Source organism: Archocentrus centrarchus, chromosome 5, assembly GCF_007364275.1.
Source record: "Archocentrus centrarchus isolate MPI-CPG fArcCen1 chromosome 5, fArcCen1, whole genome shotgun sequence".
Classification (NCBI taxonomy): domain Eukaryota; kingdom Metazoa; phylum Chordata; class Actinopteri; order Cichliformes; family Cichlidae; genus Archocentrus; species Archocentrus centrarchus.
This window is the reverse complement of record NC_044350.1, coordinates 11564657-11590408: the sequence shown is the minus strand read 5'-3', so window position 1 is coordinate 11590408 and position 25752 is coordinate 11564657. Positions and strand designations below refer to the sequence as shown.

General features: G+C 43.5%; 1 protein-coding gene across 6 annotated transcripts; it reads right to left on the bottom strand.

Moving 5' to 3' along the window:
- dnai1.2 (dynein, axonemal, intermediate chain 1, paralog 2) lies at nucleotides 1-25612 on the bottom strand. Of its 6 annotated transcripts, XM_030730204.1 has the most exons (21): nucleotides 25394-25611; nucleotides 25185-25244; nucleotides 24987-25085; nucleotides 24732-24812; nucleotides 24299-24425; nucleotides 23306-23361; nucleotides 23017-23172; nucleotides 22820-22879; nucleotides 22576-22701; nucleotides 22045-22129; nucleotides 21811-21928; nucleotides 21660-21703; nucleotides 21285-21532; nucleotides 20973-21062; nucleotides 20731-20818; nucleotides 20517-20596; nucleotides 18642-18692; nucleotides 17074-17222; nucleotides 14022-14121; nucleotides 6169-6354; nucleotides 1-990 (listed from the first exon to the last, which is right to left on the bottom strand). In XM_030730204.1, the coding sequence occupies exons 1-21, from the start codon at nucleotides 25430-25432 to the stop codon at nucleotides 889-891; spliced, it is 2145 nt and encodes a 714-aa protein (XP_030586064.1). In that variant the 5' UTR covers nucleotides 25433-25611; the 3' UTR covers nucleotides 1-888. The 6 variants fall into 6 exon arrangements, 5 of the variants coding, with proteins under 5 accessions (XP_030586064.1, XP_030586066.1, XP_030586065.1 ...); XR_004019990.1 differs by lacking the exon at nucleotides 14022-14121 and having other exon boundaries at nucleotides 25394-25612; XM_030730206.1 differs by lacking the exon at nucleotides 6169-6354 and having other exon boundaries at nucleotides 25394-25612.
- Between the last annotated feature and the right edge of the window lie 140 nt (nucleotides 25613-25752).

The following is a 25752-nucleotide window of genomic DNA, read 5'->3' as shown; positions in this document are numbered from 1 at the left end:
CTCATGTGTTACACGCAGCTGTAACGACCCAGAAAACTGAGAATAACCAAATCGGACAGTTTTTTTTTTTTTTTAGCCAAGATCCTATATGCTTCCTATTACTGCAATAACAAGCTAATTCTCATTACTATAACACTGAGACATCTGCAAAAAATGAGAAAATTAGGCAGCCCCCTCCAACCACACTTGCAGAAATTGTAATGTAATTAATTACACATAAAGGAGAAATTGCTGGATATGATCACAAGTAGACCCAAAGGAAAAAGGAGCTCTCTGTGGTGGAGAGAGAGAGAGAGAGAGAGACTGTGGCAACATTGTGATTCCAGGTAAGCATCAGAGCACTGGGTGGCACTTTACTGCAGATCATTAAGAATGAGAGGAATGAAAAGACAAAATAAAGACAGACACCACTATGACTCAAGGTTCTTTCTCTAGATGGAATATTAAAAGGCTACCATCCTTGGATCGGTGCCCAGGACAATGTGTGCCAGTTGTTTGAGAGTGGTCCACAAGTGCTCAGTCTAGTAGGGTAATTTATCTCCCTGTTCAATGCAAAAACTCTCCCCCTTACTATTTAGCTTAATTAGCATGAACCATACATATGGAATGGGTTTAATAAATCCCTGCAGAGGAGGTCAGACAAGTCATAATGTTGTCTGGTTAATGTGCATCAAGAATAGGAATTTCAACAGCAATTATTATTTGATTATGAATAAATGAAAAATGATCTCACATTAAGCTGGAACAACACCTTTTAATAAACATAAACATATCGGTTTGTTGCTATGTGTCGTTTACTGAACAGAGTGAACCAAAGTGGTTTTCATGAATGGCAATAAAAGACTGTCCCATGTTACTGTGTTTGGCTTAGAAGCCAAAGTCGCCGCCTTAAACTGAGCTTTGCTCTGGTTCCCTCAGCAGGCTGAGGAGCTTCTCCATCTTGGCTACCTCCACTTCTGGTCCCTTAGGCAGCTCCTGACCCTTCTTGGCCTACACACACACACACACACACACACACACCACAAACCCAAAAGAATTTAAAAAGGGCAACATAATAAATGCAGACAGAAATGGATGCAGGGTCAATAGTAGCAGAGATTTTATGTCTGTCTATTATATAATCATTTCTTTCCACCATATAGTGAAATTTGCTATAGTGACATGGAGCTAATGTCTAAAGGGCAAATTCAAAGCCATCTTCCAAAAGTTATGGTGAGAGGACATCAAACCCTCTTGGGTGTAGTAAAGCACTGCCTCTTAACAGCGATATAATATGGCACGGCATTAGTTCTGTTTTGCTGCAGGAGTTCATTCCACTTCTGTGAGAGTATATTTATTAGGCTTATCGTTATCAAAGCTCCTCTGCAATTGTTACAGGCTTTACTCATACTTAATACGGCTTTGACTTAAGAGGCCCAACAGAATAAAGCTCATAATTCCACAGGTAAAAATAGAATGGCACGCGCTCACATTAGTGAAGAGATGCAACAGTATTAATTATGTAACCAGCAGTGAATATACTTTTATGCATCCATTACACTGTAAGTACTAATGCACAACAGCTATCACCTCATTCCAATGAGTTTTCTCCTGAATAGGGCCAAATTACTAAACACAAGTAAACACCTGTGACTGTTTAGTAAAAGCAGAAAATATTGAAGATAATTTGCTCAAGAAATCAAGAAGAGAAAGAAGCTCAAAATATGATTGGGTTAAAAAAAACAAAGAAACAACTACAACTTCTGTTCTGTAAGTCATGCTAGGTATTGATCAAAGCAGGACCCTGGAACTACTCTTGAGCTTCTGAAAATGGGGCTTTGTATGAAAAAAATAGCTGCAATTCATAAACAGTTAACGCAATATGTTTGTTAAACCCCTTGAATTAAAGCCAAAATATGCACTTCAATCAATCTTGATTGCTTGATTTAAAATCCATTGTGATGGTGCACAGGGAAAAAAGTGTTTTTGTCCACAAACCTATGGAAATAACTGCATGTAATCAATTTTGGTGTGGAGAAAAAAGAAAACAGCAAGGCCTTTGAAAATCTTTACTAACACAAACACCGTTAATATTAAAAGCATAAAAATGTAATGTACTATTTAAAGTATCTGCGTGTAGGTGGGATGCAGAGATACAGTAAATATTCCTAGAACAAGTCACAACTGAACATACTGAGACAAATGACAGGTGAGCAGCTAAGTCCTCATTTTAATGGTGGAAAAAATAGATTTATTGTATATTTTGGTGTGGCTGTTTGGACATTTGAAATGGATACAACCAAGGAGTCGAGCCACACAGACAAAGGTGTTCCTTAACCCCTTAACTGGCAGCAAAAAATCACCTGAAACAACTACATAACACCCTCTGGTTATTATTGGAACAACCCATTTCATAGCCTATTAACCGGCTGCAATGAAGTGCATTTATATGGCAGGCTACACCCGCCCATTTTGATTGACACCTCATTCGGCCAGTCATGTTAAGAAATGGGTTTCCCAGAGCCAATAATACTCAGAGGGCGTCACGTAGCTTTGTCAGGTGATTTGGTGCAGCCAGTTACATGATTGGCTGAATGACTGTGTCAACAAAAATGGGAGGGTCTAGCCTGCCATATAAAAGGGACTACAAACGGCCCCTCACCGGGCCCTGGCCAGTTAAGGGGCTACAAGAAAAAGCATCATATCTCAAGGTAACATATCTCTGCAGTGATGATTTTTCACAGTAGAGCCAAAGGCTGACTAAACTCAAAATGAATAAAGCTTCAAAATTGATCTCAGTCATAAAAATGTCATCTCAAGATGTCGATCTGTGTCCTGATTTGTTTTTGCAAATTCTTATTTTTCTGGTTAGTTTGCTATGAACATAGAATGACAGACTTGTCTGTGTATAATAATAATGTGTACTAATTTTTGCCCATTTACTGTAGAGCCTAAAATGTCATTTTCTGGCACTGCTACACTAATCCTGTAGAAATATAAATTTTAATATGGAAGTTTTATACAATAGGCAATAATGATAAGTCATAAAAATTTTATAATGCTGCTTTTATGTATGAACCATCACTTGTGATTTGTGGGTATTAAAGTAGGAGGTTGCTGAGAAACAAGAAGATGAGTTTAACACATTAATGTTGAAAACAGATAAACAATGTGTTGTACTGAACATAGATGGGGTAATTTAATGCTAGTGGACATCCAGTAAAATGGCAGAACCTACTGGACTCCAACTGAGACTCCCCCCTCCCCCCTGACCCACAACCAGACTGGTCATCAAGGCAACATAATGTTCTCCACGGGTTCTCCAAACCTGCTCTGAACCTGTTCTCATCTGTGAAAAGCACAATGCACCAGTGGTGGATTTGCCAATTCTGGTATTCTATGGCAAATGCCAATTGGGCTCCACAGTGCTCAACAGTGAGCACAGGGCCCACTAGAGGATGTCAAGCCCTCAGTCCATCCTCATGAAGTCTGTTTCTGATCATTAGATCAGCGACACCACTGAGACAGTCTGAGGTGCAACCTGGCAGCATCGGATGGACCGAAACATAATCAAGTGATCCAGGGGGACACAGAAGCGTTCCCAGGCCAGCTGAGAGTTATAATCTCTCCAGCATGTCCCAGGGCCCCAGGGCCTCCTCCCAGTAGGACGTGCCCAGAACACCTCACCCAAGAGGCGACCAGGAGGCATGATCTTGTTCTTTCAGTCACTATCCAAAGCTTTTTCTGGCGCCACAGATATTTCCGTGACGTGTGTGGTCACAAGCTTTGGATAGTGACTGAAAGAACAACATCGCAGATAGAAGTGGTGGAAATGAGCTTCCTCTGACGGGTGGCTGGCCTCTCCCTTAGAGACAGGGTGAGGAGTGCAGCCATTTGAGAAGGGCTCAGAGTAGAGCCGCTACTCCTTCACACTGAAAGGAGCCAGTTGAAGTGGTTTGGGCATCTGGCTAGGATGTCTCCTGGGCGCCTCCTGGGTGAGGCGCTACTAGGAGGAGGCCCCGGGGCAGATCCAGTACACGCTGGAGAGATTATATCTTTCGGCTGGCCTGGGAATGCCTTCCCTAGATGAGCTGGAGGAGGTAGCTGGGGAGAGAGAGGTCTGGGATTCTCTGTTCAGGCTGCTGCCCCCGCACCCGGCCATGGACAAGTGGAAGAAAATTATAAACTTTTTTCCCCACAATTTTTCCTGGTAAAAGCTTCCATGATAACACAACATATCTGTTATTTAATGAACAAATCCATGTGAAATTACAGATTTTTTTTTGTCATTATGCACTCAATGCATCAGATTTGAGATATATATTTACATCAATTATCAATTATTTGTGAAATTATCTTACTCTTGCAACTGTATTTTTACAGTCCTTTTGTGTGGAAAAATAATGGCTTTCCTGTGAAAAAAATCATCACAGGTAATTTTTTTTCACATTATTTTACGTATGACTTACTAATTCACTCTCTATTTTGTGATTTTATTGATAGTTCACATATTTCAAAATAAAAGGAAAATTCTGCAAAATTTATAAAATAAATTCTGTTACATTACAGAGGTTTTTTACAGTGTCCTTGTGCACCCTCTGTAGGGCCCAGGTATCGCTTCATGCTACCAGTAGTGACACTGACCCTAGCCAAATGCAAAACTAGTGAAAAAACAGTCAGAAAGGATGAGGAGGGAAAAATGTCAGTGGCCTCCACATGAAAAACCATTCCTGTTTTGGGGGTAGTCGTAATGTTGCCCCTCTAGTGCACCTGTTATTAATTTCATCAACACCAAAGCAGCTGAAACTGATTAACAACCCTCTCTCCTACTTAATATACCAGATCAATATCCCAGAAATTTAACTGACTTGATGCTGTACACAGTGTTCCTTTAATTTTTTGGGTATTTTTTGTTTTTGGACTCTAAAAGCTGCAGTTCATTCTAGAAGCTCCAAACAATGAATTAAAAACTGAGGAGAAGAGAAGAGCATTACAAGATAACAGAGGCCAAGTTGGACTGGTTTACAGAACAAGAGCCAAGAAAACGGTCTGCCAAGTGAGCTTTAGAGATACCCTTAAAATAGGTAAGCACAACACACTTAATGTTGCAGTTTGGCTAAGCCACTGTGCCAATATTTTGGATATATTTATAGACCATCATACTCATCATACTAGTTTTAGTAGGCTAATATACCAATTTTATAAGACATATTATTGACAATATTTACTGTGGGTGCCCATGTCTTTGCTTATTTGCCACACCGGGCTCCAAATTGCTCTGAGCACCATCACTGGTGCTGAACTGAGCAATTATTTCCCAATTGTATGCTTTAGGGCTACAGTCTTAGGTCGCTAATGAGGTAGCATTGAGAGTGTGCGTGCCTTGTTATGTTGTGCTTATTTAAACCGTGTTTATGCATGCAGGTGAAAGGGAACTGTTTGTGTTTTGACAATACCATGTATAATGCAGTATATATATTACACTAGTTATTAGAATTTCTTCTATTTCACATGCACCACTGTGAACAACGCACGCAAAGAACAGAGAGGCTGTAGGGCCGACTCTAAATGTGTCCTGATTAAAGTGTTGTGACTCAGTGTGCCACTTGGTTTCTTCCATGTTCAGACAGAGCGATGTGATTACTCCACAGCTCATTAACCACTAGCATAAACGCAACAGAGTCTTCAGGGAATCATAAATTGTGAGTTTATGAGTTAAATTTTTCTTTATTTTATAGCTACAACTTTAAAAAGAAGTTTTCACCCTTTTTTTTCTCTTTCTTTGTTCCATAATGTTTTGTCATTTTTGATTGGTTTAACAATATGAGCAACAGGCATTGTGAAGACAGATCTATGCCCTCTCCATTGTTAACTCTACGTAGTTTTCAGGAAAAAAATGTTTAAAAAAGTTAGAAGCTTTGTTTTGTATTGTAATTTTTCATATGCTTATTCATTCACTAAGAACAGTACAAACTGTGGCTACCTGTTAACTAGGATAAATATGCCAGGGGGAAAAGAAATAAACACAAATAGTGATGCTAATGGGGGGTGGGGGTGGGAGAGGCTTGTTATTTAGTAAAATTAGCTTGGGGTCAGGACACTGGAATGAATGAATCATCTGATTTGCTTTAATTGATGTGGAACAAGTGGCGGTTGTGAATGATGCAGGAAGCTTGTTAAGACTCTAACCTTGGGCTTCTTGCGGAGGTTGGGAGAGAGTTTGAAGCTGGTAACATAGCCTCGGTCATCACCCACTATGACGACAGGATAGATGGGATTAAACTCGATGTGAGTCAGCTTGGTCTTGTTTTTGGCCACCACTGGCTGCTGGCAGATTGCCTCGTATTTGTTGATGTTGAGGTCAAAAATGTGAACCTGAAAAAGAAGAGCGATCATACCCGTGCGTGAGTTTATCAATCTTTATTGTCATTTTCTTTTTTTTAGCAGTTGTGACCCTTTGATTAATTAAAAACAACAATGTTTGGTCCTGAGGGTCTACAGGAAGTCTTCAGAATTTTTAAGTGAGTGAGGGCTGAATGTGTTTCTTTTTGTGCTGGTGCACAGTCCTCTGCAGGGGGGCATGTCTGACCATCTGGTGAAAGGAAGGGTGTTCCTAGTAATTCAGTGAGTGTGCACTACTGTCCACATGAGCATGTGTGCTTGTGCACTGTGTTGGCATGCCCAAGAGACCACTGAGTTTACAGCCACTGTTTAATCAGATCAGAGAGATCCTTCTTTTTGAGTACATTTAGACAATCCCACAGCCCACTCCTTTTATCAGAAAGACGACTGTGCACCGACCGCTTGGGTTACACACCGTCGGTGTGTATCAGCACCACACAAAGCATCATAGCCATCATTTGTAACCAACCATCATACTCCACCAGGACATGATGACTTTCTGCAACCTCTTGTCACTGCAGCCATTAACTATAGTGTTTTTGCCGTTCACATTTAAGCATTAATGTAACATTAGTCATGGCTGATTGCAGGGCACAGACTACATCTGTATTTCAGGCAAGAACTTGAAGCAGAGAGACATTTTACTGTGTTGAATTTATGCCTGTAAAGTGCCAAACCTATATTGGAGGGAACACAGCGTTACATAATAATGCCTTTTAATAGTTTCAAAGTTTAAACGCTGCAATCAGTTCATTGCAGAGTTGCTGGAAATCAAATGTGCAAAGGATTAAAATGCCTCCGAGCAAACTTAATTTAAGTTACATTTCCAATTACAAGACAATGTTTTCTCACCTGACCATAACATTTTGAAGTAGATTGTGACAGCTGATTTTAAGTACTGTATTCATCCCAAAAGCTCAACAAAAGGTATGCTAAATAAAAAGATGCAGCAGTCCGTGTGCAAAAGGCTGAGAGCAGATGCACAGAAAGCAAATATGGATTTGAAGGCTAATAACGTGCAGATGAGCCTGGACTTTTCATTATTTCATGCTGACACTTTATTTCCCTGACAGTCGGCTCAGATGGAGAGGCAGGCACAGAGAGAGCGAAGAGATATTTGTTTGCACCAGACAAGTCTGTGTTATTCTCACACCTCAGCCAGTCAGGCAAGTCATTATCCTTATGAACCCATGCACACAAGCACGCACGCACGCACGCACGCACGCACGCACGCACCATTGTGTCTGACATTTTATAGTGTGGAGACAATAGCAGCAGGTCAGGTTGTCATCAACAGTATATACACGTCAGGGAGGACACAACTCATGCTGAGTCACTCAAGACTAATCAGACACTTGTCACAGAAAATTGCAAATGCACCGCAAGGAGACTGGTATACTAGGGAAAATTATGCCGATTAACTGTCATGGCCGGGAAGGAAACAGGCGAGGAATGGCTGACACGAAGGACTCCAGAAGTCAGCGTAACTTAAAAGGGATTTATTGAAGCAGGGGAAAAACAAAAATACAAAAACCTTGGAAGGGAGGCACAGGGAGACGAAGGGCAGGCGCAGGGAACACAGGAACACACGGACACACAACGTCAACGACGCGACAACAGGCATGGAAAACACAGGACTTAAATACACAAGGGGCTAATGAGGGAAGAGGAAACAGGTGGGAACACAGGTGAGGCAAATGAAACTAATCACACGGGGGGGAAGCAAAACTAGACACGAAGCACAGGGAAATCATACTGACAGAATAAAACAGGAAGTGATAAACCAAGGAACACGCAGACGAGTCACAACACTGGGAACATGACAACATACTGGGGAGGACACACTCAGGAAATAAATTAACACAAAACGCTGGGCCAACGGCCCAGGACATGACAGTACCCCCCCCTCAAAGGCCGGCTCCCGACGGCCAAAACCAGAAACAAAACCAGACAAGGGCGGGAGGCGGGGGACCAGGAGGGAGGGCCCGAAACAAAAACAAAGACAGGGAGCAAAAACAGAAATCACAGGGCGTGAACAAAACAAAGCAAACCCGGACAGGAAGAAAACAAAAACACAGGACCAGAACAAAAGGCGACGGCACAAGGCCGGAGAGCTCCAATGTCCAAAACAGGGGGCCGAAACAAGGAACAGTCCAGGAGCTATGACAAAACAAAAAACAGCAGGGGAAAAAACAGTCCACAGTTCAGGGGAGTCAGTGGGAAATCCAAAAACAAAAAACACACAGTTCAGGAGGCCGCAGAGGCCAAGGGGCCACAAAGCAAAATCCCAACGAGGGAGGCCGACCGCGCTCCCAGCGGCGGCGGCGACGAGGACGAGAAGGAATCACTGGAGGCCGACCGCGCTCCCAGCGGCGGCGGCGACGAGGACGAGAGGGAATCACTGGAGGCCGACCGCGCTCCCAGCGGCGGCGGCGACGAGGACGAGAGGGAATCACTGGAGGCCGACCGCGCTCCCAGCGGCGGCGGCGACGAGGACGAGAGGGAATCACTGGAGGCCGACCGCGCTCCCAGCGGCGGCGGCGACGAGGACGAGAGGGAGTCACTGGAGGCCGACCGCGCTCCCAGCGGCGGCGGCGACGAGGACGAGGGGGAGTCACTGGAGGCCGACCGCGCTCCCAGCGGCGGCGGCGACGACGAGGGGGAGACACTGGAGGCCGACCGCGCTCCCAGCGGCGGCGGCGGAGACGAGGAGAAGACACTGGAGGCCGACCGCGCTCCCAGCGGCGGCGGCGGAGACGAGGAGAAGACACTGGAGGCCGACCGCGCTCCCAGCGGCGGCGGCGGAGACGAGGAGAAGACACTGGAGGCCGACCGCGCCCCCAGCGGCGGCGGCGGCGACGACGAAGACACACCAGAGCCGCAACATGCCCGGACTCCCCTGAGCCCAGGGCGGTCAAGGACACAGGAAACTCGGAAGGTCCGAACCGAGCGGGACCCCCTGGCGGCTCGGACTGAGCGGAACACTCCGAAGACTCCGGCGGCTCGGACTGAGCGGAACACTCCGAAGACTCCGGCGGCTCGGACTGAGCGGGACCCCCTGGCGGCTCGGACTGAGCGGGACCCCCTGGCGGCTCGGACTGAGCGGGACACTCCGAAGACTCCGGAGGCTCGGACTGAGCGGGACCCCCTGGCGGCTCGGACTGAGCGGAACACTCCGAAGACTCGGACTGAGCGGGACCCCCTGGCGGCTCGGACTGAGCGGGACCCCCTGGCGGCTCGGACTGAGCGGAACACTCTGAGGACTCTGGCGGCTCGGACTGAGCAGGACTCTCCGGCGCGGAGCGCTCGGACTGAGCGGAGACCCCCATCGGCTCGGACTGAGCGGGACCCTCTGGCGCGGAGTGCTCGGACTGAGCGGGACCCCCTGGCTCGGACTGAGCGGAGACCCCCATCGGCTCGGACTGAGCGGGACCCTCTGGCGCGGAGCGCTCGGACTGAGCGGAGACCCCCATCGGCTCGGACTGAGCGGGACCCTCTGGCGCGGAGCGCTCGGACTGAGCGGAGACCCCCATCGGCTCGGACTGAGCGGGACCCCCTGGCACGGACTGAGCGGAGACCCCCATCGGCTCGGACTGAGCGGGGCCCTCTGGCGCGGAGCGCTCGGACTGAGCGGAGACCCCCATCGGCTCGGAATGAGCGGAGACCCCCATCGGCTTGGAGTGAGCTGAGCCCATGGGCTGAACGGGGCCTACATAGTGAGGCACCGGATGCGTAGGCTGGGACCGCGGAACAGGGCACACTGCTGCTTTATTGAGCAGCAGGGGCTGCTCGAGGAATAGCCGAGGTGCAGGGGACTGCGTGGAAGCAGGCCGGGAGACGACTGGCCGCGTGGAAGCAGGCCGGGAGACGACTGGCCGCGTGGAAGCAGGCCGGGAGACGACTGGCCGCGTGGAAGCAGGCCGGGAGCCGACTGGCCGCGTGGAAGCAGGCCGGGAGACGACTGGCCGCGTGGAAGCAGGCCGGGAGACGACTGGCCGCGTGGAAGCAGGCCGGGAGCGAGAGAGAGCAGACTGCGTGGAAGCAGACCGAGAGCTAGGGAGATCTGGCTGCGTGGAATCAGACCGAGAGCTAGGGAGATCTGGCTGCGTGGAAACAGACCGAGAGCTAGGGAGATCTGGCTGCGTGGAAACAGACCGAGAGCTAGGGAGATCTGGCTGCGTGGAAACAGACCGAGAGCTAGGGAGATCTGGCTGCGTGGAAACAGACCGAGAGCTAGGGAGAGCTGAGGCTGAGGGAGCTGATGCGGGGAGAGCTGGCTCTGGGGAAGGTGAAGCGGGGAGAGCTACAGAGGCTGACTGAGACTGAGCGGTGGCTGGAGCGACAGCTGACTGAGACTGGGAGGTGGCTGGAGCTACAGCTGACTGAGACTGGGAGGTGGCTGGAGCGACAGCTGACTGAGACTGGGAGGTGGCTGGAGCGACAGCTGACTGAGACTGGGAGGTGGCTGGAGCGACAGCTGACTGAGACTGGGAGGTGGCTGGAGCTACAGCTGACTGAGACTGGGAGGTGGCTGGAGCTACAGCTGACTGAGACTGGGAGGTGGCTGGAGCTACAGCTGACTGAGAGACAGGCTGAAGAGGCACTGTGGACGACACTGAAAACTGCTGTGAAGGCTTGGACCTGGCTGCCCCCACCCGCGGAACAGGAGCGGGCGCAGAGGTCAGCCCGTCCGTGGCTGCCTCCCCCCGCGGAACAGGAACGGGCGCAGAGGTCAGCCCGTCCGTGGCTGCCTCCCCCCGCGAAACAGGAACGGGCGCAGAGGTCAGCCCGTCCGTGGCTGCCTCCCCCCGCGAAACAGGAACGGGTGCAGAGAGCTTCACAGAGGCTGGCGGAACCTGGGGCTCCTGGAGACGAGCTGGCATCACAGCAGACAGGGGCGAGCGCGACCGGGGGGGAGCGTGACGATGCCGGGTGCGCTGCTTCCTCCGTTTTCTGTTGGAGTGGGAGGCACGATTCTCTGCATCCAGAATGTCCACTAGCAGAGGAGAATCAATGATTTCTACATCTTGCGGCAGCCAACAGAGGTCGGGCTGCGCGACGGTGGAGTGGGAAAAAGTCTCATCACTTGCCGCAATAATATCGAGCCCGGTGGTACTCACGGAGGTGGTGGCCTGTGCGTGAAGCGGTGACAATGTCCGCGGCGTTATACCGCTCGGGTCTCGGGGAGAGGTGAGTGGAATGGAAGATGGCAGGGCCGGAGAGCAAGGCAGTGCCGGTGGCGATGAGGGGCCATGGAGAGGAGGAGACGAGGATAAGCCGTCTGGCTGCAGGAGAGGTGCATTAGTGATGGCTTGAAGAAAAAAATTTGAGTCCCTGCCCTGGACTGGGCGGCCAATATTGTGCAGTTCATATTGTAGGTTCTTTCGGAGCATGATTATTGAATGGGCAAGTGAAGCGGTGTCAGGATGGGTGAGGAGCCAGGTGGAGGACGAAATAAGTCCACAACAGAAAGCTAATTGTATTAACCGGTGGTGACTGGTGGGGGCCTGAACAATTCTCTCGGAGAAATCCTTGAGCTCCTGGATCTTCTCTTCTTGCTCAGAGAGGGTCCTTATATCTGCGGGGTCCATAGTTTGGTCGCGTCGTTCTGTCATGGCCGGGAAGGAAACAGGCGAGGAATGGCTGACACGAAGGACTCCAGAAGTCAGCGTAACTTAAAAGGGATTTATTGAAGCAGGGGAAAAACAAAAATACAAAAACCTTGGAAGGGAGGCACAGGGAGACGAAGGGCAGGCGCAGGGAACACAGGAACACACGGACACACAACGTCAACGACGCGACAACAGGCATGGAAAACACAGGACTTAAATACACAAGGGGCTAATGAGGGAAGAGGAAACAGGTGGGAACACAGGTGAGGCAAATGAAACTAATCACACGGGGGGGAAGCAAAACTAGACACGAAGCACAGGGAAATCATACTGACAGAATAAAACAGGAAGTGATAAACCAAGGAACACGCAGACGAGTCACAACACTGGGAACATGACAACATACTGGGGAGGACACACTCAGGAAATAAATTAACACAAAACGCTGGGCCAACGGCCCAGGACATGACATTAACATCACACGCTGAGACCCCAACAGTGAATGTGAGGCTGCTGTCGATATTCTGTCATTCTTTAAAGTATGAAACAAAAGTCTGGGAGTGTTTTGCCTTGGCCTGAGCTGAATGTAGGTAGTATTATCTGGCGGGTGTGCCTGAGTCTGTGTCAGATGATATTTTAGCTGACAACAATAAATACTAGCACACATATTCACGGTAATCACGTGCCAACAAATATGTAAAGCTGTTTATGCCAAAGCATCTCTAAATCCATACTGAAATGATCCATTCAGCACACTGAGACAAAAATGGACTAACCACATTCTTGCTACTTCTGCTTTTAAAGGACAGGATATTGTGTGAGATGTATGCCAACGGATGAACTTTAAATGAGTATTTTAATCGCTGCTGAAAATGGTCTTTGATCCAGTTTTTGAGACTTAAATAGCCTGGAAATCATACGCTTTCTAGATGAGCCATTTCATTACTTTCTTTTTAGTAGAAGATATTTATAATTAACAAAGTGTCAGTTTATACAAGTCCTGCTAGTAGCAATATGCATAACTATGAAAGGGATATATGATTATAAATTGTGAAATCGGTGTGAAATCAGCTGCTTTCTCACTTGAATGTCTGATCAAGATTGAGACTTGGCTGTGAAATAATTAGCATAATGATGCTGGGCATACTACAGGGCATATTGTGACCGAATCCTGGCACCAGAGAGGACGAGACACACATACACGCACACTGCCACATAAGGTGTCTCTCAAATTGCTCAGCTCTCATTTCCTCTCTGTCACTCTCACTCGACTTCACTTGGCACACTGGACAGGAAATGTGTCAGACACAACACTCTGGACTTTTATAATGTGCCGCAGACTGTGAAGACAAACAGATGGGGACAGCTTGCAGCCATACTAAGAAAATATGTGGAGATAAGCAGCACAGCATCCAGTGAAATTACTTTTGGCTGGAATCAATAACTACTGGGAGAGCAGGAAGCGCCTTTGCTACATGAAACAGTGTTTGAACAAACTTGATTGCCTGAGGCCAGGCCGAGGGTTTAACCAACTGAGTCTAAAACTATATTATGAGGATAATAATAAAGTGGCTGGCAGGTGGTAGCTGGTGCTGCTATTTGTTATTTCACATGTTCAGTCTGGAAAGTGTCAAGCTTGGGACATGAGATACATAACATTATTGGCTTCATCAATCTGTTTCAAATATAGGTCACTTTCATGTTTATGTACCCCATGGCAGCTGACAGGATCAAATGCCACTGAATTAATGGAAAGGAGTGCAAGTCTGAAAGGGGCTTCAGGTAAGCAGCACATGTGTGGTGGCTGTAATCACAGTTTTCAGACAAATTTGTAGTTTCCTCATATAGGTCTGAAACTGGCTGTATAGTCATTCTCTGTAACTGTGAACTATCAGCATATTATGCTGATCAATTAATTGACACACTGTAGCTTAGAACAGAAGATTCTGAGGGCCAAAACATGCACAAAGCTGTAAGGCTCATGCTGTGGGCTGCAAAATTTAGGAAATAATTCTGAGAGACTCTTACTGTTCCATCTGTTGTCACAGCAGCAAACACAGTGGATGAGTACGGAGACCAGGAAACACTCCCAACTGCTGCATGTAGGTCAAAGATGAACACTGGAGTGCTGGAAAAACATTATCATATTAGATCAGACAGGGAACAGAAAATATGTTGTTCATTATACCGCATGAAGCACAATGTCTATAAAATTCAGACAAAAACACTTACTCATCAGAGTCTACAGTGAGAAAGATTCTCGCTGTAACTGTATGACCAATTGCCATAAAGAATAAATTGGTTTTGTAACATAAAACAGTACTTTATTTCTATGATCCACCTGTTTCCAGACACCAGTGCCTCATCAGTACCAGGCAGAGAAACTGTATGGACATCAAACAGAACGTTGCCTCACAGTATTTCCTCTCATTATTAACTCGTAGAACACCACAGGAAAAAAGATGATGAAATGAAATATCTCTCCGAGCTGGAACCGCGTACCCACAGGCCTTGTTCAAATACTGAGGAGTGTGCGTGTGTGTGAAAGAGAGAGCGAAAGTAAGTAACACTTTTATAGGTTGTAACTTTGCTAACACGTTAAAACAATTTTCACATGCAGCGTGTGGGTAACTGTCATTTGATTTACTACGGCAGGAACTAATTATCTAACGAACACCTGAGACAGCCTTCTAGGCAGCTTCTACAGCGCAGCGGAGCTCAAAGGGCTCTGTTCAGAGTTAAGTCTGTTTATTCTCAGCCAGCTCAGAAAAAAACAATGCAAATTTGCCTGCTGATAAATGCTTTAGCAACTGCAAACACAGACTTAACTCTATACTTCCTGAAACTTGACAAATTGCGTTCATTTATTACTAAAATTTGTTATTTATTATTTACAGTTTTCTTTCTCATCCACCCCAAACTTTTTTTTTTTTTTTTGCCTACATACACTCACATATTCACAAGTTTGGACAAGTGGTGGAGCATTATTAGTTCAAGGATCAGTGCCTGGAGTTTAAATGCAGCTCTGCATGTTAGATACACAATGTGCAGATGGCTAGGTGTAGAATGTGTGGAAAATTAGGTGCAAAAATTTAATCAATCGGATACAGAGCAGTTTACTAGATGTTTTTTACAGCTGAATGTTGCTGCACACTCCTGTAAATCAAGAGGCAGAGATACCAGGATTCATCATTTTTGTCCAAATCATTAAATCAAATTTTAAAGTCTTGTTATGTAAGTAATAGATCTGATGTGTCATTCTATATAACTATGTGTACCTCAGTTCATCTGGGAATAGGTAATTTCATATCTAACAGTTTCAAAGGATATAGAAACTTCAGCAAAAAAGCAGTGCTCCCACACTTCTCACCTATGTGGTAGAGTTTGTGAAGAAAACAATGTCCCTTGTAGCTTTAGGATGGTATATTGCACATCATACTTGAAAGCCCTATCTCTAATAATGGGCAGATGATTACTATCATTATTCATTCAAGTGGCCTGTGTTGGCAAGACGTGGGAGGCACTTTGGATTAGTCAAATAAGCCAGGAAAATTATGCTGGGCTCATGATGGCTATAAGAAGGTAATAAAGACTAATATGCAATATGAAAAGATTGCAGGACTGATGATTACTTTTCCCTTCTACACCGAATGCACATAGATATTTGTACAAAGAGAATTAGTAGAGTTGCTAACGATGATGACATAAATGAAGCTTTTAATTGCAATTGCTACTCTGTAACTAACATGTAACATGTTTCCTGTTAGAAGTTAAGAAGGTCTGGCATATTTTCTTTCAGCTAGAAGAAGGATGAGGCTAAATGTTTGTATTTCTCAACACATAAAATTATAATCATGTAGAACTAAAAAAACAAAACAAAAACTAAATATCAACAATTTTTACTTAAACCAGAGACAAAATATACACACTCACTGAGCAATTTATTAGGTACATCTTACTAGTACTGTTTTGGGCCCCGTTTTGCCTTCAGAGCTCCCTTAATTCTTCACCTCATGTCTTCAGCAAGATGCTGGAAACATTCCTCAGAGATTTTGGTTCATATTGACATGACAGAATCACAGTGAGAGAAGATTTATTGGACACACGTCCATGCTGCAAATCTTCTGTTTCACCACCTGGTGACTGTGGAGACCATATTTGTACAGTGAATGTATTGGCAGGTTCAAGAAACCAGTTTGAGGGGCGCTTAGTGGTGAAGCCGGCGACCACATACATATGCTGCATTGCAGTGTGGGCGGCGCCGGTTCGAGTCCCGGCCCGTCTCCAATTTGCCTGTGTGTCTTCCCCTGTCTCTTTCCCCCATTTCCTGTCTCTCTCCACTGCCAATAAAAGCCGCTGTGGCCAAAAATGCAAAAAAAAAAAAAAAAGAGGCAGGATGAATTCATGCTTTCATATTGTTTACATCAAATTCTGACCTTACAAGAATGTTGCAGCAGAAATTGATACTCATCAGACAAGGCAACATTTTTCTAGCCTTCTATTGTCCGATTCTGTTGAGCCTGTGCAAAGTGTAGCCTCAGTTTCCTGTTTTTAGCTGACAGGAGTGTCACCAGGTGTGTTCTTTTGCGGCTATAGCCTATCTGTGTCAAGGTTCGATGGGCTGCACATTCAGAGGTGCTCTTCTGTTAACGAGCAGTTATTTGAGTTCCTTCCTCTGGCACCAACAAGGCATTTTCTCCCAGAGAACTGCTGGATATTTTTCTTTTTTTTGAGTCTCTATAAGCTCTAGAGATGATCCCTGTAGATCAACAGTTTCTGGATTACTCAGACCAGCCTGTCTGGCACCAACAATCATCCCACAATCAAAGTCCCTTAAATCACATTTCTTCCCAATTCCGATGCTCAGTTTGAACTTCAGCAGGTCATCTTGACCATGTCTACATGCCCTGAGCTGCTGCCATGCGATCGACTGATTAGATAATTGCTATAACGAGCAGCTGAACAGGTATATCTAACAAAGTGGCCACTGAGTGTACAGTGTCTCCAGTCAAAATTAGGTCATATTTACAGCTGATGCACATATTCCATCTTTCACTCTATCACTTTATTTGAGTCTTACTTGATGGTATGGTTCCAGATTTTGACAGTCCAGTCTGAACTGCAGGAGATGAAAACCTTTGGATGGAATTGGTTCCACTTTACAGCATCCACTGCCATGCTGTGGGCATCGTAGGTCTCCAGAAACTGGCTTGAGTAAGTCTTGGAGCACTGTGAGAAAAAAGGCAAAGTCTTGATTTGGACCACATATTTAGCTTCTCTACGACCACCGGCAAATTTGTCGGCTCAAGGGATGCTGGTTTTTATCAGTAATTGTTAATTTAGTGTCACTTTATACTGGTGTATTGTTGTAAAACATGCGTTATGTGAAAAGTCTGTACCTCCATGCTGAGATACGTTTGTCAGGTTTGGCGAGATATTGAAACACGTCCATGAATTGAGCTAAGTTTTTAAAATGAACTTGCTGAAAACCTAAAATTAAACATTTCCTTGAGAACGTTTTATATACATGGGCACAGTTTTCCACTGACAGCTAATATTAAAGTCTTTCAGAAACAACTTTTGTTGTTTTAATCTAAAGTAACAAAAGCAATTCACTTTAGTGCAACTTTGAATGACCTTTTAAGTTTACAATGTTTGTTTGGCACTGACAGAACAGGGTTTACAAACAGCAGCAGATTTATAGATAGGACAGATTAGACAATCTAGGATAAGACCAGCTTTATAGGCTGTTGGCAAAGCTGTTGAATTTCCAAGTGCTGGTAGATTGCTGACCTGCAGCTAAGTGAAAGATTTGTAATCTGTCCTCTTCTGAGGTTCTGTGCCTTTGAGGCTTGAACATATTTTTTTATCACACATGCCTTTTAGCAAGTCTGCAAAGCTTTAAGTTCTTTCTTTACTGATAAATGTCATCAAATTATACTGTATAAAATTATGTAAAGTTCTGTTGTTTCTATTATAATTTGTTAAAATATATCACCCACTGCAAGTGTAGCTCTTTCACACAATTAGGGCACGAGCACTGATGCTGTGATGGTCCTGCTGTAGCTGCTCTGCATATATTATTATTATGATTAACCCATGTGTATGAAATTTGGTACCCACACATAAGACGATAAAGTCCCTGGGACCTTTGACCCAAACCCAAAAGGACCTTTTTGCATTAAGTGCTAAATTTCCAGTTTTCATTGAAGGTAATATCTGCGGCAAGATGCTGAATTTCAATCATTGGCCAACCAAAAAAAGCTCTGATAACTCAAATATACATGATCAAGTCTGTCCCAAACTTCACCTGCTTTATGCTAATAATTCTGACGCTGAAGACATCTACGTGCCAACAACCATAGTGCCACCTAATGGCAACAGGTAATGAATAGCAGGTAATAAACATAACCTGATGTGCATGAAATTTTCATTGCTGGTTCCACAGCAGCATGACACAGAACTAGAGGGTGTTCTCAGAGTGGCAACAGGAAGCGATTCAGAACTCGTTTGTGCCACAGCCAGAAAGACTTCTCAAAGTTGAATTAATTGAAATTAAATTGAGAGAGTGCATCAGCAAACTCTTCTTTGTTCATTTTCCCCACAGGAAATCATTCATTTAACTTAGTTTAACACTATATTTTTCACCTGGTCTTCCCCTGCCAGTGGAGCCCACCTCACAGTCTGAGAACCACTGCCCTATAGTAACAACACCATGAAGAAGAAAAGCATAGAGAAAGTCAACCCAAAACTACCTAAACTGTCTGCAGAGGATAGAATGCCTCTTCTAAAGGAGACACATTAAATGCTTAATATTAAGTCTATGAAGCTCCAAACAAAAAAACTGCACATTCAAATTTCTAGCTTGTTTCCTCTTTAGGGTGCAACTGTAGCATATGTAAGTGTACCAACATTAAAAGGAGCTACCATTCTTCAGAACAGATATGAGCAGATGATGTAACGCCACGATAATCCTAATGACTCTTACAGACAGAGAAGAGCAAAAATAATAGCAAAATAAACGAAACTATCACAGCCTCTGATCAACTTGGTAGCATGGTGCGGTATGTATTACAATACCTTAGAAAGCGCTTGTTTGTCTATGTAAGGAAATTTAGTTTTAGTATTTATAAGCAGATAACTATCAGGATACATTATGATTTATAATGTATGCCATCTGCCATCCACACTAATACACTGTATGCATAAGTTGAACATGGTATTAAAATAGGACATTGGATTATCTCAGTAATTTCATATAAGTTCAAAAGGACAATATGAAAACACGGATAATCACCCAGCCCATTATTACCCATTGCAACTGCTTAAATCAGTGTAATAATGTATACTTCTAATGATTCATACTTAATGAAAACCACTGCTATGGCCCTTTAAAGTCATGAATATCTAGTTCCGTTTAATAATTAAGCCTTCTAAAGCTGCTTCGCCATTTTTAGGTTTATATATATATATATATATATATATATATTTACACGAATACTGTATGTTTGCAGTAAAAAAGACAGCAACATTTACAGTCTGTTAAGAACTGAGTGATTTTATAGTAATAGGTGTCACTTTCATGGTCAATGTTAGTTTTTAAGGTATGCTGTTTCTAAACAATAACGATGCAAAAAAAAAAAAAGGTAATGTCTTGTAATCATTATAACATTAAAACTCAGGATTTGACCTAAAAGAGAAATGAAGAAGAAGAAGAAGAAGAAGAAGAAACAGCCTTTATTGTCCCACAGAGGGGAAATTTGGGATGTTAACAAGAATATATGTATCTTATCTGCTACAAAACGTAATACACTGATGAGTATTAATATGGCAGTTAGACAGTGAAAACCTCTTATTACCTTGAAGCAGTTTTAGTGAAATGTGTTATGTGGGTTGCAAAATGGAGAACTGCCCTTTTCTACTTCTCATCTAAACCTTTTTCCAGATCCTTGTTTACTAGCTTGTGTGCCCATCAACACCTCTGCAGTTAGTGTGACCAAAGTCCTCTGCTGGTGTGACTCTGGTGAGATTCTGCTGGGAAGTGTCATTTCCATTCAACAATCATTATCTTGGCGCACTGACAAGCTTAGCATGCACACAGCTATCTAAACAATGTTTTATGCAGGCCAGTGAACTAAATTTGTCTGTTTTCTTCTGATTGATCTGTGTATTATATGATTGATGCTTTAATACACAAGGTAGCAATAGGTGGCGATTTAGCTAAATGCTCTGTATTAGGTAAAAGAAATGCTGGTAAAGCCAATCAAATGATATTAACCTGAAAACTGTGCTTGTGTCTGCAGCTATGCTACATTTGCTGATGATCGTCCTATACATATATATATTTTTTCATAGTTGTATCTATGTCACATGATCACCACTTTGACCAGTGTGCAATATCTTGAAGTTTCTGTTTTACAAGTTCTGATGTGACTTCAGTCCTTCCTGGACATTTGTCTGATGTAGACACTCATATCACAAGTGACCCACAACCAAAGCCTGCATAAAATCCTTGATACATACCTTGTGTATTTTTCCCTCCTCTGTTCCAACTAGGAACAGATAGTCAATCTGTTTATGGAAATCAAAGCATGTTCCAGATGCTGTGAACAAAGGACATGAAGGGCCTCATTTAGAGACTTCATTACAGACACCAGTCTGATACACTGGATTGAGAAAAATGCTGCATTCTTTTATATATCCATATCATAACAACTGTATGTGAGTGAAGCTTTACCAATGTTGTATGGCTGTGCACCTTCTGGTCCCTCAGAAACAGCACCATTCAGTGTCAGTCTGATAATGTCTGTGAAAACCAGCTCATTCTGCAATTGCGCAAACACAGTGATTCAGTTGTAGATATATACAAATGCAAAAGCCAAAGCAACATGACTTTATGCAGTGCACGCAAAAAAATGCATCTCGAATGCAGGTTACAGACATAAATACAGACAAGAAATGTATATCTCCTTGGCTAACCTTGACAAGTGTCCAGGACACAACTCGACTATCAGATGATACCGAATAGAAATTGTGGTTGTTGTCCATATCGTCATTCTGCCAGCGCACCTGAAAAAAAAATTCCTTTATTCTTAAGTATCTGAAATTCTGTATTGTCTACAGTATTATTAATGGCATGAATGAAACTAGATTGTTTTTTAATACAATTTCAACTATCAAGACACAAGTAGACACAAAGTAATCAAAGATGTGGCAGAAATGACACTGAACAGCGCACACATCCTGAATTCCCATCACCCTCTCCACCTCTGTCGTGCCATCCACTCGCACCTGCCATACGGGATCCGTGTGCTCGCCAGTCTTAGCTGTACTCTTGTAAACAGGTTCTTGGCCCTTCTCCTTCAAGTTGTAGACAGCCACACAGCCATCATAGAAGCCCACTGCCACCAGGTGAGAATGCTGTACATGAATGTCGAGGCACATGACACCAGAACTGGTGGGGTAGATGCACTCTGGGAAGGTACAGTTCTTCAGTGAGTAGAAGACAAGCATGCCGCATCCCTGTTTACTGAAGTCGTCTGGCCAAGAAAGGAACACAAGTGAGTGGATTGCAAAAATACATAGATATTACACATATTAGATAAATTTGTCTAGCACGGTGAAAGATGAGATGTTTATAAACAGCTCACTGCACTTTGCACTTACATGATCCAAATCCCACAGCAAACAGGTCCTGATGTGTATTATTCCTGTTAAGGACAGGTGATTCAATCTCATGACCACAGAGGAAATATACAATCCCTTAAATCCAATCACCATTCTGAGGGAATGTTGTAGAGTCAATGGGCAAACCTACCAGCAGAGGGCAGTGACAGACAGTCTTTTGGCTTTGTCGTACCAAAACGTCCACAAGGGGAGAAGGGTTCCCTCCTGTTCCCTGAACTCATCAGAGGCATCCTCAAAGTATTTAAAATCTGAAAGAGTATAAAAGGAGGGAAATTAGAGGAGGAGAAAATAAAATGGTTTTGCTTGATTATGAAATCAGGCTGCAGTTCATTATTGTGCCACCCATTATGATAACAAAACAAACCTTGCGCTATGTCATCAAATGTATTCTGACTGATCGTCCGTTCAAGGATCTTTGACGCCTTGGTCCATCTGATGATGTCATCACTCTGTAACAGACATGTGACATTACACTGGATGAACACACTGCAAAAAACATGCAATAAACAATAAACATGCATAGACATATTAGAACATAAGAATGATGGTGTCATTTAGTCCCTGTTTTACGATTAGCTTCATGACAGTCCTTATTAACGCACTGATATGGTGATGCATTAGGCAGCAACATAACGCTACTTTTGGCTGCTCTCTTATTCACAAGGCGTTGCTACAGTGAGTAGTTCTGCATATTGAATATGATTAGGTAGATTTTTAAGCCGGATGCCCTTCCTGACTCAACCACCAAGGGATTTGTGTCTCCTCCCAGTCTCAAACTGGGGATCTTTTGATTGTTAGGCAAATGTGTAAACCACGTCAGATGTCAATGTGCCAAAATTCAAATATTAGATATATGTTGAGTTTAGGCTGTGAGGTTTGTCAGTAGTCAACCTACCTGAGTCTCCATCGGCATCACCTTCTTGCTTTTGCCATTATCTTTATTTGAGGTCGTGGCTTTCTGCTTCTCTTTGTTTTTTTCTTGTTTCTGCAGCTCCTGCAGGTATGCATCATAGATCTCCCACTGCCAATAACAGTTATTACAGTCAACTAATGGGGGGACAAATATTCACTGATGCTCAACAGAGAGAAGTCAAGTCGGGTCTATACATATCTTTTGAGGACATCAGGGAATCCAGTACCTGATTAGCACTGGCAGAGAAGGTGCTTTGTGGAGGAGGTTCAGTCTGGGAGATTCTTTCCTGCAAGAAATTATAAATGACTTCACCGAAACTTTTGATTTTATGCTTATTTCTCTATTTGCTCACTGAAATTGTGTTTTTATGCACTTTAATATTAAAACATTCCATCAAACAGTTCAAACATCTCTCCTCCCTACCCTCATTGGATTATTGAGAGTCTGGGAGGCTCTATCACTAAAGTTGAACTGATTAGTAACTTTTGGCTCTTTCTTGTTGATTCTGGAGGCAGCGCTGTCTGGTCTGTCCTCATCGCCAATTTCCTCCACCTCCCCTCTATCTGCTAGAGGCTGAACCTGTGGAAAATCAACAATCAGGTGTTTGTAGCTCAGGTCAGGTGCTGACTAATTAACCTTTCAAAAAAAAAAAAATTGCTCAACACCAACCAATGCTGTGAGTTCAGTTTGAGAAAAGATTTTTTTTTTGTACCAAGGTTTCTGTTTTCTCCTCTTCAGACTCTGCTTTGGTATCGACTGTTGCAGTCTCTGCACACACGGAAAATTATGATTTGGCTGTGTAGAAAATGAACACCTGACTTTTTACATATCACTGGGCATTTCTCAAATTTTATGACACAAGTCAAAATCATCTTGAGGCATGAAGTATACACTACACAAGAGAGGAAAATATAACACTACTGGCAACAAAAACAAATTATTAGTTAGATTAGAACAATTTATTAGTTTTATTAAACACTGTGCAAAAGTCTTAAGCCACCCCTCATTTCTTCACATGAGCCGGATTTTCTTATAATTTTTTTAATTTCCCAAAAGAGATACTAAGCGAAAACGTGGCATATCTCAGCATGCTGGGCAGTGTGTCCTAAAAAAATGAGAGAAAAAAAGGCAATCTTAAGGACAATTATGGGAACAGGGATGAAAATTGTACAAGAACTGCATTGAAAATCAGTGGCAACAGGTCCTATGGAGTAATGAGTCCAAATTTTAAATTTCTGGTTCAAAATGTTGTCAGTATATATGGAGGAGGTCATGAGAGAGGTGCAGTACAACATTGAGTGTCTACAGCCATCTGTAAAACACGATGGAGGCTCTGTTATGGTTTGGGGCTGCATTTCAGTTAATGGTGTTGGAGATCTTGGCAAAATTGATGGAATTATGAACACAAAAAAACTACAGTCATTTTTTGATCCACCATGCAATAGCATTTGGAAAGCATCTGATTGGCAACAACTTCATTTTTTAAATAACATGACAATAATCCCAAACACACTGAGAGTGCAGTAAAAGCACACCTGGATAGAAAAACAAACAATGGAACACTGTCAGTCATGGATTGGCCTTTCTTGCAAAATATAAAGAAAATGAGGGGTGGTTCAAGATTTTTGCACAACACTGTATAGCTATAAAAATACATCAAACTATATGTATATCATCCTCTATTTTAGAATGCTTCAGTAAATACCGTGAGCTAGGCCTTCCTTGACCCTAAGTTTACGAGCCTCTTCAGAGTCTTGATGGACAAGGCTGCCCTCCAACACAAAGTGAACCGCCATCTGATCCACAGCACTGATGGGTTTGTAGGAACGCTTCTGAGAGAAACAAGAAGGAAAAATATCAAGAAAAGCAAGCATAAATATGTTTGCTTAGTTTGGTTATAATTAAGTGAAAAGACAATGCATGGTGGCTACCTATTGTATCAAACAAGCATTTGTAATAAAAAAAACGACTCTTGCTGCAATAAGGTTATTCTTATGTTCAAAATAAGAAGCTCACAGTGAAGCGATTATAAACCTACAGTACTTTACTGTATTTCGTATACTTTAATCAATATTGTGCTGGTGCTTGCATTTATAATGAGTGATACTAATTTTTACATCTGGATGTAGCTTCTATACCTTGAAGCTGTAGCGGACAATGTTTTGAGGGGCATGTGGGTTGTCTGCAGTCAGAATCCTTGTGATATCTTCTTTCAGCTCCTATTCATGCCAACACAGAGAGGGACATTAACTACAAGGACAGCTACTTTAATTATAACCAACAATTGAATATAGGCACTGAATGATACAGTACAACATCAAAGTCTGAGCCTTCAGCTCAGCCCAGATGGTTGTCTTTAACCTGAGAAATGAACATCTCTACCCTTCTCTTACAGCCTCAGTGAGCTCCAGCTGATCTGCAGGTCTCACAAGTGCTTTCCCCTGAGTCCACTCCTCCCATCCATTACCCGTCTCCGTAGCATCTTCCTCATCCTGAAACATCGCAGTGAGAAGAAATTTATGAACAAAAGGCCCATCGTGTTGTAATTAGTATGTTTTTCATTTTTCTCGTCATCCAGTAAGCACACCCACCTTTTTCTTACTTGCACGTTTGGTTGACTTCGTACCAGGTAGCTTCTGAACGTTTGACCCCTGTGCGAAAACAATCAACAATCAGCTGAATGGTTGGATGTGTAAAGTAGGCCCTTTACTTAAAGTAGCTTTACTTATCTATTAAGATAAGTAAAGGATGTGTACCATGAATATTCTAGTTAGCTAATTAACGCTAAGCTGACGTTTACCTTCCTTGTAAAAGCTGCGTTGTTGTTAGGTACGGGCATTTTCACAAGAGTTTGATTTTTTTTAAAAAAGCTTCGTAATTCGATTTAGAGAGGAAAATATGACTTTGAAATAACATAAAGAAAAAACCAAACTTTAAACGTTAAACGCTAAAGAGGGCTGTCCGTCAGCTGCCTGCTGCTGTATACTGGTTGCCAAGACAACCGGTTTTGGTCTAGGACTCCGAGATGTGTTCAGGGTCCATCAGAAAACAGATCTTTTCATTTGTGAATTATTTTAGCTATGTTATACTAATTTTGTATGTTTATTTATGGCCGTAAAGCGTTTCAACTACATTAACCTCTTTTTACAATGCTGCTCC

Excerpts from the sequence above, each read along its gene's own strand:
- dnai1.2 (XM_030730204.1), bottom strand. The coding sequence starts at position 25,432 with ATGCCCGTACCTAACAACAACGCAGCTTTTACAAGGAAG. Across the intron at positions 25,086-25,184 it reads AACGTGCAAGTAAGAAAAAG|GATGAGGAAGATGCTACGGA; the intron begins GTGGGTGTGCTT and ends GCGATGTTTCAG. Across the intron at positions 24,426-24,731 it reads TTGTCCGCTACAGCTTCAAG|AAGCGTTCCTACAAACCCAT; the intron begins GTATAGAAGCTA and ends TGTTTCTCTCAG.